General features: G+C 40.6%; 1 protein-coding gene across 1 annotated transcript in view; it reads left to right on the top strand.

Moving 5' to 3' along the window:
* LOC143973859 (cysteine-rich hydrophobic domain-containing protein 2-like) overlaps positions 1-4,512 on the top strand; it is a 34,962-nt gene extending 30,450 nt beyond the window's left edge. Inside the window, exon 6 of the mRNA XM_077474766.1 lies at positions 3,303-4,512. Coding sequence (XP_077330892.1) covers positions 3,303-3,353 — 51 coding nt within the window. The 3' untranslated portion in view covers positions 3,354-4,512. The remainder of the gene's footprint in view (positions 1-3,302) is intronic.
* Positions 4,513-17,524: the final 13,012 nt, after the last annotated feature.

Raw genomic sequence — 17,524 nt, 5'->3', positions numbered from 1 at the left:
TTTTTTTTTTCCAGGGGCTGTTTTCTCACTCCTTGTTTCATACCTCATACAGCATGTAACGTGGACAGTCCTGCCTGTTAGGCCATTTTTGTGTCCTTGGAACTTGAATTGATCTTGACTGTCCTTGCAGAGGCCACTTTTTGAACCAATCAGGTGATTCTGTTGGTCCTTTTTATCTCAGAAGGTGGCTTCCTTGTTTGCTATCACATCAGTAGAGTGTCAGAGTTGGCGGCTCTCTCATGCAAGGAGCCATTCTTGGTCTCTCATCATAAGGTGATTTTGCATCCTCATCCATTTTTATTGCCTAAAGTGGTTTCTAGTTTTCACTTGAATCGGGACAGTGTCTTGCCTTGTGTTTTTCTCCTAATCTACAGTCGGCAGGCAAAAGATCGCTACCTACTCTAGAGGTAATTCAGATACTCGGGGTCTATTTGAGTTGTCGGCACAAGTCAGGAATCCTGGTTTGTGCTGCCAGAAGAGCCCAGGAAGGGCAGGTGGCACGCAGTTTGAATATTTAGCAGTGGGAGAGATTCTCTACCAGGTGTGGGAGTATCTTGGGCCATCCACCATTGGGTGTCAGTGGCCCAGGTGTACAAGACCATTATTTGGTCTTTTGCTTATACATCTACAAGATTTTTACCAGGTCGATGTCGATCACGTAGAAGATACTGTCTTTGGCCTCAGTGTATTACAAATAGCAGAGTAGGTCCTCCTTTGATGGTGTCTCCCTCCCCTCAGGGGCATTGCTTTGGAACATCCCAGATAGTAATTACTACAGCTGCTTTGTGTCCTGTGATGTACGATAAAGAAAATAGGATTTTTCTTACAGCTTACTTGTAAAATCCTTTTCTTGGAGTACATCATGGGACACAGAGGTCCCTCCCCTCTTTTTAGGAATTGCTTGCTACAAAACTGAGGTACTTCCTGTATGGGAGGGGGGGTGTGTTATGTAGAGGAGGGACTTCCTGTCTTTTTGGTGTGCCATTGTCCATTCACCTTTAGGTGGCGTATAACCCAGCTAGTAATTACTATAGCTGCTGTGTCCTGTGATGTACTCCAAGAAAAGTATTTTACATGTAAGCTGTAAGAAAAATCCTTTTTTCTTTTTTTTGTTTTTCGAATCACTTTTATTCCTATTGCAATGAATGTAAACATCCCTTGTAATAACAGGTCCTCTTTACAGCAAGATCTGGGATCAATAAGTCCCCAGATCTCACCTCTAGGCTGGGAAGCCTGAAATAAAAAATTAATAAAAAAAAAGTCAGATTCCCGGCCGAGGCAGCAGCATTTTTTTTCGAATGCAGAGGCTGGGTGTGACATCCTACCATCGCACCCAGCCTCCAAACGATCATAGAGACACCGCGGACCTTCTGGCCCATCGGAAATCTCTATGGTCAGCATCTGGGGCCGGTTGGTTCCTTCTCTATTTCGCTGATGGCAGGGCCAAGCAGGGAGAAGCACCGGATGGGGGGGGGCTGTAGCTGCAGGCATCATTCAGATATCACTGCTCAAAGTCGGTTACGTCATATGATGTTACGTGGGCGGCAAGCGGTTAATAATCTGCCTAGTAGAGTGCATTTTGTGCTCAAATGCCATATTGCAACATTTAGAGGTTTTATTTATTTTATTCCGCTTTCTGGCAGACTATTTTCCTAGGCCCTGTGCCACATTCCTGAAGATGAGCTCCCAATGGTTGCCTTTTGGGTTTTGTTAGTTTGTAGGGGGTCATGTGAAGCAACTGCGTGTGTGTTTGAGATAGAATATATACATTTTCACAATGATTAACCACTTCAATACTGGGCACTTTTACCACCTTCCTGCCCAGGCCAATTTTCAGCTTTCAGTGTTGCACTTTGACAATTACGTGGTCATGTAACACTGTACCCAAACTACATTTTTATCATTTGTTCACACAATTATAGCTTTTTTTTTTGGTGGTATTTAATCACCACTGGGTTTATTTTTTGCTAAATAAACAAAAAATACCATTTTGAAAAGAAACGTGTTTTTCTTTTCTGTTATAAAATGTTACAAGTGAATGAATGAAATACTTGTATAGCGCACAATGCGAACTGAATCGCCTCTAGGCGCCTCTGGTTATTCATAAAATTTAGCCCAAAATATATTCTGCTCTATTTCTTTGGTGAAAATAACCAAATCTGTTCTTGAGGCCCTAAAATAGACAGTAGAAATGCCCCCAAATTACGTTTTATTTTTTGGGAAAGTAGACAATCCAAGGTATTTAGTAAGGGATATGCTGGTTTTTTTTGAAGTCTTAATTTTTCCTCCCAAAAAAATGTCTTCACAATATTTATGTATTTTTTACTTACTGTCACCAATACAGTACAGCGTCACTATATAACTGGTGTGGCGATGATCAGGGACACTGACTGGTGGCAGTATGGGGAAAAAAAGTTACATTTATTTATTTATTTTAATACATTGTTTATAGCAGTGAATTACATTGCTTTAAGCAAGCATTTTACTTAATCATTCTGTCTGTTTTGATTAGCTGTGATTGGTCAAATCTAATCACATGGTACAGATGGGCTGTGATTGGCCCTGTCTGTACCATGTGATCAAATTGACCAATCACAGATGGCAACACAATTGTACACAATGGATGGCATGAAAGGAAGCTATCCATTGGGTACAGTGGTCATGTGACCTGCTGTGATTCGTCACGGTGGTCACATGGTACCGTCAGCGAGCCGGTGTCCTATCACATTGTGTCCCCCATCAGATAGTGTCCGCTGTGTACTGTGCATGGGCAGTACACAGGACACACAGATTCCGAAGATGAACGGCGCCTGTGCCATGAGTCCAGGTTCTAGCCCCACCATCCAAGTGGACATAGAGTTGGAATAAAAAGAGCAAAGCGTGGCGAGCGAAGCGAGCCCGGGAGGGGTCCTCTAATATTTGCAGCCCTATGTCCGCTTGGATGGTGGGGCTAGCACCTCCACTCACGGCGCAGGCGCCGTTCATCTTCAGAGATTTTCCGAATATCCTTCTGCTCCGTACTGCGCAAGCGCTGCGCCTGCGCAGTATGGGACAGACACTATCCGATGGACGGAGGCTATATGCCAGGACACCGGTACTCTGTCATCAGTCACAGCAGCGCTGCACGGCCCCTCGGTTTATGCTTCCTGACAGGACGTCGTATGACAACCAGTTGGGATGGAAAAGCCACCGCCTAGCTGTCATTTGTCGATAGGCTGGGTGGAAAGTGGTTAAGTGTTTCAGGTTTTTTTTTTTCCATGTATGTACTGAACCTTAACTCCTATTTTATTTATTTTTTGCAGGTTATACTAATAGAATTCTTACCAAAGTACCCGATATTTCGACCGGACTGAAGATGATTTGCTTCTGCTTCATTTCATAATAATTTGTTACTGGTCATTCCTACCCTTAGTGCCTTTTTTAGATGGTTTGTGGAAAGAAAAGGTATACTACTGTGTTTTAAAAACACAAAATGGGTGTCTTTTTTTTGTATAGCAGTACAGTGTCCTACTAGCTTCTGTATTTTTTACATGTATAAAGAAAATCAAGATTTGCACACTTATTTTTTATGTTAAGGGAAGCTTTCTGTGTTGCACTTCATTTTGCCCATATAGTGTGAGTGTTATGCAGCTCATTTTGCTGTAAGCACTTCACACTGATGGGATTAATATTCTATATACACTCATTAATGTATATAGTTTGCAGTTAGGGACATGCATCAATGCTGCTTTAACTCTAGCTTATTGCCTTATTGTACCTATGTCTCTCCTACTATTGTATCTTATTTCATTTTTTTTTTTTTTTTTTTTTTAACACTAATACAAAACTGAAATCTGCTTATATATACACTTGAGCCCTAAAGGCAGAGGATAAGCAGCTTGGTTAAATCACTACTGTTCAGGCCGGCCATGCTGAGCTTTGAAGTTCAGAAAACGTAAGAAGTTCACACATTGCCTGGTCTGTTGTAAAGTGCGATGTCTCTTTATTGTGAGACCGTACTACAAATACAATGTATCAGTGTTGTGGTTATTAGAAATCTGTGGTATTTTAGCACCTCAGAATAAGAATATAATGAAAGCTGAAATAGATTATTTAACCAAAAACTGTAAATATTGTCTTTTCAGACCTGCAAGTGTTATACTTATGTTTACAGAATGTAATATAGCTGTTACAGTATTGCCAATTCTGGTTGGAAATTTATAAACGTACATGTAGGCTTCATTTGATTGTATGAACCATTTTACTCTTTTGCAGTTACATGAGACTAGTCTGCATTTCTTTGTGCTGTTGGCCTACCAGCGGAGGTTTGTTTATGTTTTTAAGCCATAAGCTGGTGATATATGTAAGTGAACGGCCAACTTGCACTTTACGAGTATGTGTTTTTGTGTTAGGAGCAGGCCATCTTCTCGCTGTGCAAGTGTTTAAAAACCCACATTGAGAACCCCAGTATTGTATTTATTATGTACTACAGAATTTATGTGATTAGTTTTAATATAAGGGATTTTAGGCTTTTCAAGTTTGGTTAGTCATTGGCTCCAATAATGCAGTGCTCTGATCACCACTAAGAATTCCACTTGAAATGCATTTCCGGCTTTTGGTGTGGTTAAAGGAAGAAGGGCTAGAACCTCTGTCAGTAACTCGGCTAGGAAGAGAATTGAAAACCTCACAAGTCATTTGGAGAACTCGCCCTGACAGTTGGTGTAAAAAGTGAGGTTAAATCCAGTGGATGAAAGCTGTAAATGTATAGGTAGGTGGGGGTAAATCTCTCGGTAGGTGGGGGTAAGTCTCTCCCAGTAGACACACGTTTGACAAATGTCCCCACTTTGGGCAGGTTTACTCTCACTAGTTGGCTTCTGTGAGGAAAAGTGAATTGTCCCCAGCACAAACATATGCAGCAGTAAAAACCTGGCAGAGATTCTAACTCTTCTAGGTCTGAAATTCAGCTTGAAAACCTTGACGTCTCTTAAATAAATTTCAACTTGGAAATGAAAAGTCCCCCCCCCCCCCCCCCCAATCACCATACAGAGCAGTGAATCTTTTTGTCATGATGCACTAGTGACATGCAGTGGGGATATACTAGATGTAGGCCACATACATGTGCGCAAGAAAGATGCCTCAGGGTGTTTTTACATTTCAACCCGTCGCCCCTTTCCATATAACAGCAATGGGTTAATACACCAGATGGTAGTAGACTAGTAGGGAAATGGTGTGCTGTAAACAGGTGTGTGTGTGTGTGTGTGTGTGTGTGTGTGTGTGTGTGTTTTTATTTTTTTTTGTTTTTTTTTTTTGTTTTTTTTTTAAACCTGATGGGTTTACTTCCTCTTTGATTCCCTGCAAAGGTAAAGCATAATGGACTACTATGCATCGCATAATAGTCCATTATGTGTCACTTACCTGACACAGGAGCCAGCGAAGTCACCGCTGTCCCCTGTAGTCCGGCGCATCCATCTTCTCGGTGGGGTCTCGCAGCTCCGCCGCTGTGATTTGGCAAAGCCGCGATGACGTCACTCCCGCGCATGCGCACGGGAGCCGACACACGCGGCAGCTCCGTTGTTGGAAATGCCGCGCTTAGTGTGCCTGCGCGCCACTGTCTACGCCGCATGCCTGTCTTCGGGCAAATATCTCCTAAACCGTGTAGGTTTAGGAGATATTTCTTGGACCTACAGGTAAGCCTTAATCTAGGCTTACCTGTAGGTCAAAGTGTGTTGTAAGGGTTTACAACCACTTTAAGTGTTGTGGGCTCCAAGCAAAAGTCTGCTTGCCGTCTTCTAATGCTTCAGTGTATTTTTGCTAGGTTTCTAATATGTAATCCTGATAATAAGATTAGTTACGTTGAAGATAAATTGCAATATTTACCAAAACAGGATTGTAAACTGTTCCTGAAATGGTGATTGTGTCAGCTGAGGAGCCCACAGATTGTGTTTCAGCCCCGGAAGGATTCCCTTCCTGATCAGAGCACTTTTGGCACTGCCTCACTTTAACTGACAATTGCGCGGTCATGTGGCGTTGCACCCAAACAAAATTTATGTCCTTTTTTTTTCCCCCACAAATAGAGCTTTCTTTTGGTGGTATTTGATCACCTCTGCGCTTTTATTTTTTGCGCTATAAACAAAAAAGAGCGACCAGTTTTGAAAAGCAATATTTTTTGCTATAATAAATATCCCCAAAAGAATAGATTTATGGCTTTTTTTTATTTTATTTTTTATTATTTGTAATGGCGACCATCTGCAATTTATTTTTATTTTTTGTAATTTCTTTTGTTTTAACATTGTCATTTAAACAGTGATCAGTGCTATAAAAATGCACCAATTTACTGTGTTAATGACACTGGCGGGGAAGAGGTTAAACACTAGAGGTAGATCAAGGGGTTTAGTGTGTCCTAGGGAGTGATTCTAACTGGGAGGATGGGCTACCACTGACATGACAGGGATCACTGCGCTGATGAAAGGGAGCAGTGATCTGTCATGTCACTAGGCAGAACGGGGGAAATGCCTATTTTACAAAGGCATTTCCGCTCCGTGACACGATCGCAGGCCCTCGGTGGACATGGAGTAAGCGGCAGGCGTGTGCGCCCACAATACCGTGATTTAAAGAAGGTCATACCTATATGCTCATTTGGCCAGCCGTGCCATTGTGCCAACGTACATCATCATGCGCTGGTCGACTAGTGGTTAAAGTGGTTGTTAACCCACTGTACTAACATAGTCTTACCCCCCTTCTGTATCATAACATTTGTCCCTATGTCTGTGTAATGTAAAAAAAAAAACCTGCCGATTTGTACCTGTATAAGCTGCACTCTGAGCGTTCAGCTGACATGTCGGCTCCCTTGTTTCTCCAGCTCAGAGATGAAGTGGACGGGGCCGAGCCGGCCTGCTGACGTCAGCCGGTGGGGGAGGGGGGGGGGAGAGAGCCGACAATCGGCTGAGCGGCTGGAGCCGTTGATACAGGTACAGATTGGCTGAGTTTTTACATTACGTAGCGACAGGTGTTCTAATGCTTCAGAGGGGATAAGAAGATTTATTATCGGATATGAGAGGAGCAGAGAAGGGGCGGGCGCAGTTATGAGCAGGGAGTGGAGGGGGGGGGGGGGGAGATGGAGGACACAGACACAGGGGGAGCTGCGGCTGACGGAATCGCGCAAATAAACCACGATGTCAGTGGCTCAGCAGCCATGATTATTGTGGTCTGCTTGCAGTGTGGTATAGCCAGGCAGGATCAGACAGGTTCTTTAGGTTACACAGGGGGCCAAATGATGATACAGCACAAGCACTGTGCTGTATAACATGCTTTAAAGGAACAGGATCAGGTTTTTATTTTTTTGTGGGGGGGGGGAACAAACGCTTTAAGACTTTGTGTAGAACACATAGTATACACATTTTACAATTTTGTAAGGTAAACAGCAAAATTTATGCTTGGTTAAAGCTGAACTCAATGGAGCCACTGAAATACTGAAAGTTAAAATGCTTTCACCTGCCAAAAGTTTGTCGTTCAGCCATTCTTATCTGGACAACTCCTCCAGAAGATGCAAGCAGATTGATGTTCACTGTAGTAGTAGCACAGCCAGCACTAGAACATGCTGATTGGACAATGATAGGGTAATCTCTCTGCTGACTTTGTTCTTCCTCCTATCAGCTTGTTCACAGCAGAGCCTCCATATGCACCAACTGTACCAGGTATTACAGAAGGCTGATATCAAGGCAAGCTGAAGTAATTGCTGCTGCTTGCAATTAGAATACTTGTCATCGTTTTAAATATGTGCAGAGAGTTCTGGTTTAAAGCGGGGTTCCACCCTAAAGTGGAACTTCTGCTGATCGGAACCCCCCCCCCCTCCGGTGTCACAATTGGCACCTATCAGGGGGGAGGGGGGTGGAGATACCTGTCAAAGACAGGTATTTACACCCACTTCCGGGCATAGACTCCCGTGGGAATCTATGCCTCTTCCTGTCCTGCCGCGCTGTCTGCTGGGACACACACGGGTCCCAGTGACAGCGCGGACAATTCCTATTGCGCTGCGCGACTCGCGCATTCGCGCAGTAGGGAACCAGGAAGTGAAGCCGATTCGCTTCACTTCCTGATTCCCTCACCTAGAATGGTGGCGGCAGCAGCCGAGAGCCGAGCGAACGATCGGCCTCGGCTGCCGGCATCGCTGGAACCCGGGACAGGTGAGTGTCCATTTATTAAAAGTCAGCAGCTGTAGTATTTATAGCTGCTGGCTTTTAATATTTTTTTTTATAGGTGGAATCCCTCTTTAACTTACTATTTTCTTCTCTTTATTTTTTTTTATCTTCACAACGTGTGTACTTTTATGTATGCCTCTAGCTAAAAGCCATGGAAAAGGTATTTTAAATTACCTATGGTAAGATCACATTTTTGACTGAAATGTATATTAGACAGAGGGAATTATTTTTTTTTTTTTGATTTGATGATCCTAAAAGTGTAGCCAGTCTTATACAATTACTTTGGATTTAATATTTAACATGACATTTTTTTAATGTCTAACTTTATCTGTTGCCAAGTAGGGTATCTTATGGTAGTACCATAAGCTTAACGGAGGAATTAAATAGTCCAATAGATAAGGGGCATTATTTTTACACATCTTTTGTGTCTTTGCATAGATTTATTTTGACCACCCGACTTGTTCTTATTTGCACAGTGCCATCATTTAGTTGATTTTCAAACATTGCTGTAATTGCCTCCATAGATTTTAGAGGGATGGGCAAAAGTACCTCATACTTAAGGAATACCTGTATATTCTATAGTATTAATAAAATATATATATATATTATATTATATTATATTATATATATATATATATATATATATATATATATATATATATATATATATATATATATATATATATATATATATATATATATATATATATATATATATATATATATAAAATTTCCCAGGTTCCCCTTTCTAAAGGGAACCTGTCAGCCTATCGTATGCTACTGGTGCTACCAAAATGCAGACACTAAGGGGGTATTATTTACTGATCTGAGGGGGACATGCAAGAAAAATAGCATTTTAGCTTGTACATGATTGGATGATGAAATCAGCAGAGCTTCCCCTAATTTCAGATCTACAGCGAATGCACTTGTAGTGCAAAGGGGATTTGCCTTTCGTAAAAAAAAAATACCCCTTGATAATCATGTGATGGATTTTTATGCATCTCAAGAGGCCTAGATTTCTGGCTGACATACTTTTAAATGCAAGCACATGGCAGTGTGTGGTGTGTTGCAGTGCCATTAATTTTAAAGTGATTCTAAAGCCTTAAGGGCTTTTCTCTTCTTTTTTTTTTATTTTTTATTTTATTTTACCTTTTAATGCATTAAAGTAAAAAGCCTTCTGTGCCTGGTATCTCCCCCAATTAACCCCTTTTTATACTTGCCTGAACCTGATTTCAATCCAGTGTTTTGCACATTAGCAGTGGCTCTATCCCTCCTCACTGGGTAGATTGACAGCAGCGGGAGCACCCGCTGCTGTCAATCAAATTCTGTGACAAGGGACGGGGGCTAAGCCGTACTGTGTGTTTCTAGACACAGGCAGCACTGCTCGGGAGCAAGCCCACACAAGTGGGCCCATAAAAAGTTGCTTTCTATGGTGAGCACTTGCCGAAGAGGAGCCAGAAGTGCAAGCGAGGGACCCCAGGAGAACAGGAGTGGGGCTGCTCTGTGCAAATCTATTACACAGAGTTGATAAGAATGACATCCATTATTATTTTAATACATAAATTGTAGTCTTACAATCACTTTAAATAGCGCTCCAATGCACAGATGTGAAAGATACGTGATTTGCAGCGCATGGCGTGCGCCATTATAGGTGTGTTGCGGCCCAATCACAATATTGGGCTTAAACAATAACCCATGTACATAGTGCTGCCATTAAGGCAGTGCACCAGTGTGAACCGGCCTTTATGGTTTAAAACCGAAATCCTGTGTATAGTGTGTACACCTGGAATCCAGGATTGCACAAAAATACAATTCCCAGAGGTACCTTCCTTGTACTTGGCAGTTCTTTTACACAAAACACTTTTGATATACCAGAGTAGTTTACTTTAACATGTTCGTCTGTCAGTTAAGCTGGATACATACGATACAACTTTTGTTTGATTTCCTTTTAGCCCTTGTACACACGGTCGGACATTCTGACAACCAAATCCGTTGGATTTTGTCCGAAACTGTTGCATACACACGGTCGGACAAAGTTGTCGGAAAATCCGATTGTACATAACGTGATGACGTTCTTTCTTTACGACGGGACTACGTTCAGACTAGTAGCCAATAGCTTTGGCCTAGGAATTTGATCTGAGCATGCGTGGCACTTTGTCCGTCGGAGTAGGCTACACATGATCGGAGTATGTCCGATCGGAGAATTTTGTCGGAAAATTTTACGGACAAGTTGGAAAACTTGGTCTGTCGGATACTCTGATGGAAACAGTCCGATGGTGACCACACACAGTTGGATTATCCGACAAAACGGTCCTATAGGACGCATTCTGTCGGAATCTCAGACCGTGTGTACAAGGGCTCAGCTTTACCAAAACCATGTAGTGCAAGGGCCTCCCTGATTGCATACAAATTGAAAACCTTATGCCCTGTACACACGTTCAGAATTTTGGTCAGAAAAAGCTCTGATTGTTTTCCCAACGGAATTCTGACGGGATTTCACTCAAGCTGTCTTGCATACACACGGTCACACCAAATTCCGACCGTCAAGAACGCGGTGATGTACAACGGGACTAGAAAAAAAAGACGTTCAATACCCAGTAGCCAATAGCTTCCATCTCCTAGTTGAATCTGAGCATGCGTGAGTTTTTGCGTGTCGGAATTGCATAGACACGATTGGAATTTCCGTCTGAAAAATTGAGAACATGCTCTCAAATTTTTGCTGCCAGGAATTCGGCCAGCTAAATTCTGTTGGCGCATACACACGGTCGCATTTTCTGATGAAAATCTCTCATCGGTCTTTTGCTGGCCAGAATTCCGATCGTGTGTACGCGACATTAAGGTTTGACCTCACATTATATGGTATTGGTAAATCTAAAAGAAAAAAAATCTAAAGAATATTGAATAGTGTGTATCCAGCTTAAGAATTTTTTTTAATCAGAAAACGTTCATAAAAGTGCAGTATTGAGGGAAAGATATATAAATAGAAAACAATACTTTCTATACAATAGCTGTTTAAAGCCTAAAATAGACATGCATATTTAAAATAAATAAAACTTTATGTAAATGTATTACTCTACATTGAGATTTTTTTTTTTTGGCTTATATTTCCAAACTGGATGTCACACAACAGATGCCTTTTTATCTTTTGTTTTAAGCCTGGGTTCACACTGATGTGAATTTATATCGGGTTTGATGCGTCTAGGAACACACAAATTCGCAAGCCATGCATAGTATTCCATGGCTTTGGTTCACATCTGTGTTGCGAGGAAAAAAAAAGGGTCCTGTGCATGTTTTGGTGCGATGCAAATTCCTATGGTGCAGTGCGAATTTTATCTTCGTAGGCTTCAATTGAACTTGCAGCACACAGTTCACATCTCTCTGAATTGTTCACTGTCTGCCTCCTGAAATTCATGGTAAATTCGCACCTGTCTACCTCCAAAACGCAGGGACCTCACACAGGACAAAAAAAACTGATCAAATTCGCAGTACATCTCATCGCAGCAGTCCGAACCTAGGCTAAAAGAAAAGTAACATGGTAGAGGGAAAAAAAAAAATCCTTACCCCTGCTTTTCGCAGGTACTCTGTGCACTTCTCTGTCTTGCCTCTAGGATTCCTTGGATTTTCTCTCGCTTTGTTACGATGACAAATGATGTATAAGACCAATTATCTGTGGTACCAACAGGGTACAGTGTGACACACTTTTGAAAATGTTCGTAGTATTCAGAAATACTTTTTTGAGAACAGGGAAAGTTGGGCGCATAGTAAAGAAATAAAAAATAAATAAGACCACTTTACTACCCCTTTAATGCAGGCCATATATGGTCGAATTTCTAACAAATTTTCTTTTCAAAATCAGAAAATTCGTTGTTTTTTTGTGATCCGATGATGCCACCATTGATTTTCGAAATTCGGCCGACCAAGCCTTCCATTTCACCTCATGTTGCTACAGAAAATAATTTTTTCGTGGCCGGGAATCTTCTTTTCTCTCCGTAAATTGTATTTTCTTATTACATTTCTCGCACGATTCTCCCATCATTGATTAGAAAATCGTTCGTCTTTCAAAAAATTTCCAACATGTCAGATTTCTCAAATTTAATTTCCGCACGAAAATCGGCTGTTGCTGCAGCCCCACTAATGGTGCGAAATTCGAATTTCGAAAATTGTATCTAAGAATTTTCATACGAACAGTGTATGGCCGGCATAAGGCAGCAGAAACCGCAATAATGGGTTCAGTGTAGTAACTAAAAGCAACCGATATAACTGCATCATTTTAGGGCATCCAGAACAATTAAAGATGAGTTATAACTGGTTACCAATAGTAAACATTTATAATGAATCTTTGTATTGGTCTGACTTCTTGTACCACAAATTAAGTTTAATATAGTGTAGTGTTCAGCATTTCTTCATTGGCAGATCATTTTATTTCCCCATACGTGATTTACTAGTTGGGTGGTAAATGATATACTGTATCGTCACCCATGGGATAGGCAAAGTTGGAAAGGAAGCATTGATATAACATTTTAAGTTGCATGAAGTATGCTAAACTTTGCACTTCCATTGTTTAGTACAACTAAGAAATGCTACAGAAGGTGCACCACATTTCATGTAATTATTAAAGGATAAGTTCACCGTTTAAAAAAAAAAAAAAAAAAATGCACATTGTTTTGCAGGTAAAAAAATGCATTTTAGTACTTATTTATTTATATTTTTTTATATAATTTTTCCTAAGGAGCCTGCTGATTATTGCACCTGCGATCAGCAGACTGGGTGCAATGCCAGGCTTCTGCAGACTTTCAGTATAGCTCTGTCCAGATCTTCGTAATGGACAGGCAGTTATTTGAGAGCAGGATGATCAATGGGCTACGAGTGTGTTCATTCACAGGAAATGTAAACAGTAAATGAATGATGCACCCGAGTGGGCAGCACACTGCACAGCCGTGCTGTTGTCAAATCATGACGGTGGAGGGGAGGATTTCCTCGCCTGCTGTCGGGGGGGGGGGGGGTTGAGAGGTTCATGCTGACTGTTACACCCTAAATATGATACCATGTTAAAGGTGAACTTGACCTTTAAAAATTTCTAAGACCCCTTTCACACTGAGGCACTTTTCAGCTGCTTTTTTTGTGCTAAAGAAAAAGTGCCTGAAAGCTCACGAAAGCCTAATTCCATTAAAATCAAATGATTTCACACTGGGAAAGTGAAAACTCCTGCAAGTAGCTTCTTTGGATCGCTAAAAAAAGCGCCTCAAAAATGCCTCTCGCCATTCTCTGAAAAGCTCTGCAAAAGCGCCTAGTGTTTTACTGGCAGTTTACAAGTGCCTCAGTGTGTAAGTAATCTTAGTGAAGTTGAAAGGGACCTGTCAGTATGGGAGATACCATTGCTGGCTTGATATGGTGATGCAAGTTTTTATGGCAGTTATAATTGCCCTTACTAGTTTTGAGCCATTACCCCAGAACAATTTATGTACATAATGTCACTTCAATATTGCTGGCTGTATGCATGGTCTGGGTCCTGACCTGTACATTAGTGCAATGTTTCTCCAGTCATCAAGGCTCCTCAACAGGTCATGTTTTCAAGATTTCCCTTTTTAGATGAGGTGATTGTAGCCGTATTACTTCAATTGTGACAGAGAGAAATGAGTACTGTCCCTGAAACTTTTTTTTATTTGCACTAACATACAATTTTTCAGGACAAGCTTTCGGGGTGTGTCCCCTTCAAAGTCCAAGCAGTACCCTTTAGGGCCAGTTCACACCATAGAAACGCAGTCCGGATGCGTTCCAGGTGCCTTTGTGCATGTGCATTCCAGTGCTCCTCCCTCTTCTTCTTCTTTTATTTTTTTTTTTATTTTTTTTTTTCTTAAATGACAAGTGTTGCAGTGCGTTTTTGGCGCATTTCGGTGCGTTTTGATGTGTTTTACAGCGTTCCAGTACAGAAAAAAATGCAGCATGTTCTACTTTTTTTTTTTTTTTTATTCTTTTTTTTTTTTTTTTTCTGTAACCGACCTCACTGTTGTGAACTATGCCATTGAAAAACCATATAACCTACTTTCCATCCGTTTTTGATTCAGAAAAAAAACGCACTGGACTGCATGTGGTGTGAACTGGCCCTTAGGTGAAACAGCTGTGGAAATTACTAAGGCAGTGAAACTGATCAAATCTCCTGTGGGAACATTAATGGAAAGTATGAAAATCTGACCTGTTGGGGTGCCTTGAGGACTGGAGTTGAGAAACGCTGCATTAGTGAAGGAAGGATTAGGGTGTCAGAACAAAGCTTGTAATAAGTTGGCAATTTTTGCGTCCCATATTTTCAGATTATATTCACTTTTTCCTTTTTTTAATGGAATCTTCACATAATGCTGATGGGCAGCACTTTACCTTTGCCAACCATCAACAGCACTATAAAAGTAGCCACACCTAATTATAGTAAAGTAGAATTCCAGCCACAGTGTTTTTTTTTTATTTTTTTTCCTTCTCTATTGCCAGATATTTGCTGAATTATTTTGGCTGCTTTTGTTTAGACCAGGGGTCTCCAAACTGCGGCCCGAGGGCCAGATGTGGCCCTTTGCTAGCCATTATCTGGCCCTTGGGGCACTATTTCCCCCCCACTGATACCAACAGTGAGGCACTATTTCTTCCACCGACGCCAATGATGGGATACCATTCCTTCTACTAATAGGGGCACTACTACTCCTATTGACCCCCAACCCTGAGGCCAAATTTATTCTCAGGCCGAGTCTGTGACGTTTTCTGCCCCTGTTTGCCACAATCTGGCCCTCCTAAAGTCTGAAGGACAATAAACTGGCCCTTTTGTTTGAAAAGTTTGGAGACCCCTGGTTTAGACCATACACCGCAGCTCTATAGGTCAACTTGTGTTTAACCAGTTAGCCCATACATTAATTGAAATTAGTCTGACCCCTGCTGAACTGGCTGAATTTTTATCCATGAATGACCGGCTTAAAGAAGAAGTAAACTCTCCCACTCTGATGCTTCTTTTCATTTAGTCCATTATAATAAGTAATTATCAGACTATAGCCACTGTAATCCAGCCCAAATCACATATTTACTGTTTAAAGAAACTTTAGAAAACTTGTTTCCAGGGGTTAGGCAGCGCCATCTTAAGTATTGTTTTCTGAGTCCACAGTGGAGTGTATTTCCGCCCTTACATTGAGCACTTCCTGTACTGTTAACCAAGCCTCCTTCTCAATCCAACGTTTCTATGGCAACCCTGCTTCCCTGTTCATAGCTGACTTGTTTTATTTCATAGTATTTACTTGTGCCGATGTCTAATGTTTCCCTTTGTCAGACTTATCAGCTTCAGCTGATAAGACTGCAGTATTGGCCAGGTTTAGACTGTATGTGAGGTCACATGGTGTGTAGGAGGAAGCTCTGAGTGATTAGCAGATTTCAGTGCTGTGCCGTAGGAAGTCCTGATAACAGATAGATAAGACATAGAGAGTGTGCCGTAAATCAGGGGAGATCTGGGCATGCTCAGTGACTTCATTCTACAGAACAACAAGGATTACAACAATACTAAGCAAGTAAGGAAATATCTACAAGCAGTGTTCATTGGGGTTTTTTATGCTGATTTACATGGGACAAAGTTGTGGGGGAGGGTTTACAACCATTTTAAGACTAAGACTTGTAACATACTGGTCTAATTTTTTTTCAAATTTTATTTTTTTATATATACATTTCCTTATATTAACATTAGGCCACATTGACACTCGTGCATGTTAACGTGTTTGAATTGGCTGCCAACACCCACAACCAACCAAATCGCATGTCTCCACATTTATGGAGATGTAGTGCTACAGTGTGGTGCTGCTCTATATGACTGGCATGGCACCATAGTAGGTATATTAGGCATTATGGTAATAATGTGTGTTAACTCAATACGGTTATGAAGCTGGCCTAATTTAAATTTTTGCTGAAGACAGTTAAAAATGTAGTTTACTAGCTTTGATTATTAAAAAAAAAAAATCTAAAGATTTTCTGCACACAGATGCTTAGTATGCATTCAGGTTCCATCACTCATTACTACAAGGCGGATGGAGTGGAGTTGGTGTGACAAATGTGAGGCTACTATTCTCCATGGAGGCATAGAGACGGCAAAGGTTCTAAGATCTTCATCAATATGAATAGCAGGAGACCACGTCTGTGGGGCGCACCCTGTCATACTGTACAAATAAAGATTGATATTGGGAGTTCTTCACTTACATCACAGCAGAATATGACACTAAGGCCCATCTATAATGGATGTGCTCTCAAGGATCCTCTTCTTTTTAATTAAATTTTTTTATTTTATTTTTTGTAGTGTGGGATGATTCATTTTTGTTTTTTTTTGTTTTTTATTTGTTTTTTTTGTTTTTTGTTTTTTTATTTGGTTTTGTTTTTTTTGTGTCCTTTTTTAAAATCATAGTGTCAGGATACCTACAATGTGTGGTGGAAAAGGAGCTTAGACACTAATAAAAACATATTCAAAGTAAATGTGTTTATGCCGTATTGGAACACAGTTGAATCACATTTTGGTTCTGTACGTTTTTTATTTTTTTTGCCTACTTTTTATTTATTGCAGCTAACAATTGTTGTGAAATAAAAATGCCTGTTCCAGCAAATTCACTAAATAATTATCTACTGCTCTGTTTTACTTTTCTGTATAGTTTTTATCCTGTAGGAAAATAAGATGCGCATTTATTTTTTCCATTTGAAATGGATTTCTTTTTGTTGCCCCCCCCATCTGGATTGTGTATATAACAAAGCAGCAGAAGCTATTGCTATTACAAGGACTACACAACTACATAGTTATCAGTGTTGGCAATGAAGACGAGAGAATTTTATAGTCTGAGTGACTCACATCTGGTCTGCTCAAGGAATTGCCACCATTATTGAAAGTCCACACAGCGCCAATAACTGAGCCTCTTTGTCAGCCATGGGATAAACAAATGGAAGATGTAACAAGAATGTGCCAAATATAATGCAGACTGTTCTACAAAGTGGAACTCAATGTGGGAATTGTCACTGTGGAGTCATTGGTCAAATAACCGCATTTCAACTGATGGAATAAAAAGTCAATCATTGAATTTGTTTTCTGGCGTTTTTCATTGAGCGATTTGTGAGCATAATGGATGTACTTGGCAAGAGTCTACCTTCATGCAGTTTTGTTTTTGTAGCAGATTTTTATCCATTCATGTTTTTATAACCATCTGCAGACTGGAGGGAAAAAATAAACTCACTGTATGGCCAACTTAAAACCCATACTAAATTATTATTTTATTTTTTTTTTTTTTCTTTCTAAATCCGATTTTTATTTAATTTTTTTTTATAATTATTATTTTTTTATAATTTAGGTT

The sequence above is a fragment of the Lithobates pipiens genome, unplaced genomic scaffold (genome assembly GCF_037356315.1).
Source record: "Lithobates pipiens isolate NorthernLeopardFrog02 unplaced genomic scaffold, aLitPip1_a1.2 Scaffold_1, whole genome shotgun sequence".
In the NCBI taxonomy this organism is placed as follows: Eukaryota; Metazoa; Chordata; class Amphibia; order Anura; family Ranidae; genus Lithobates; species Lithobates pipiens.
This window is presented reverse-complemented; position numbering and strand designations above follow the sequence as displayed.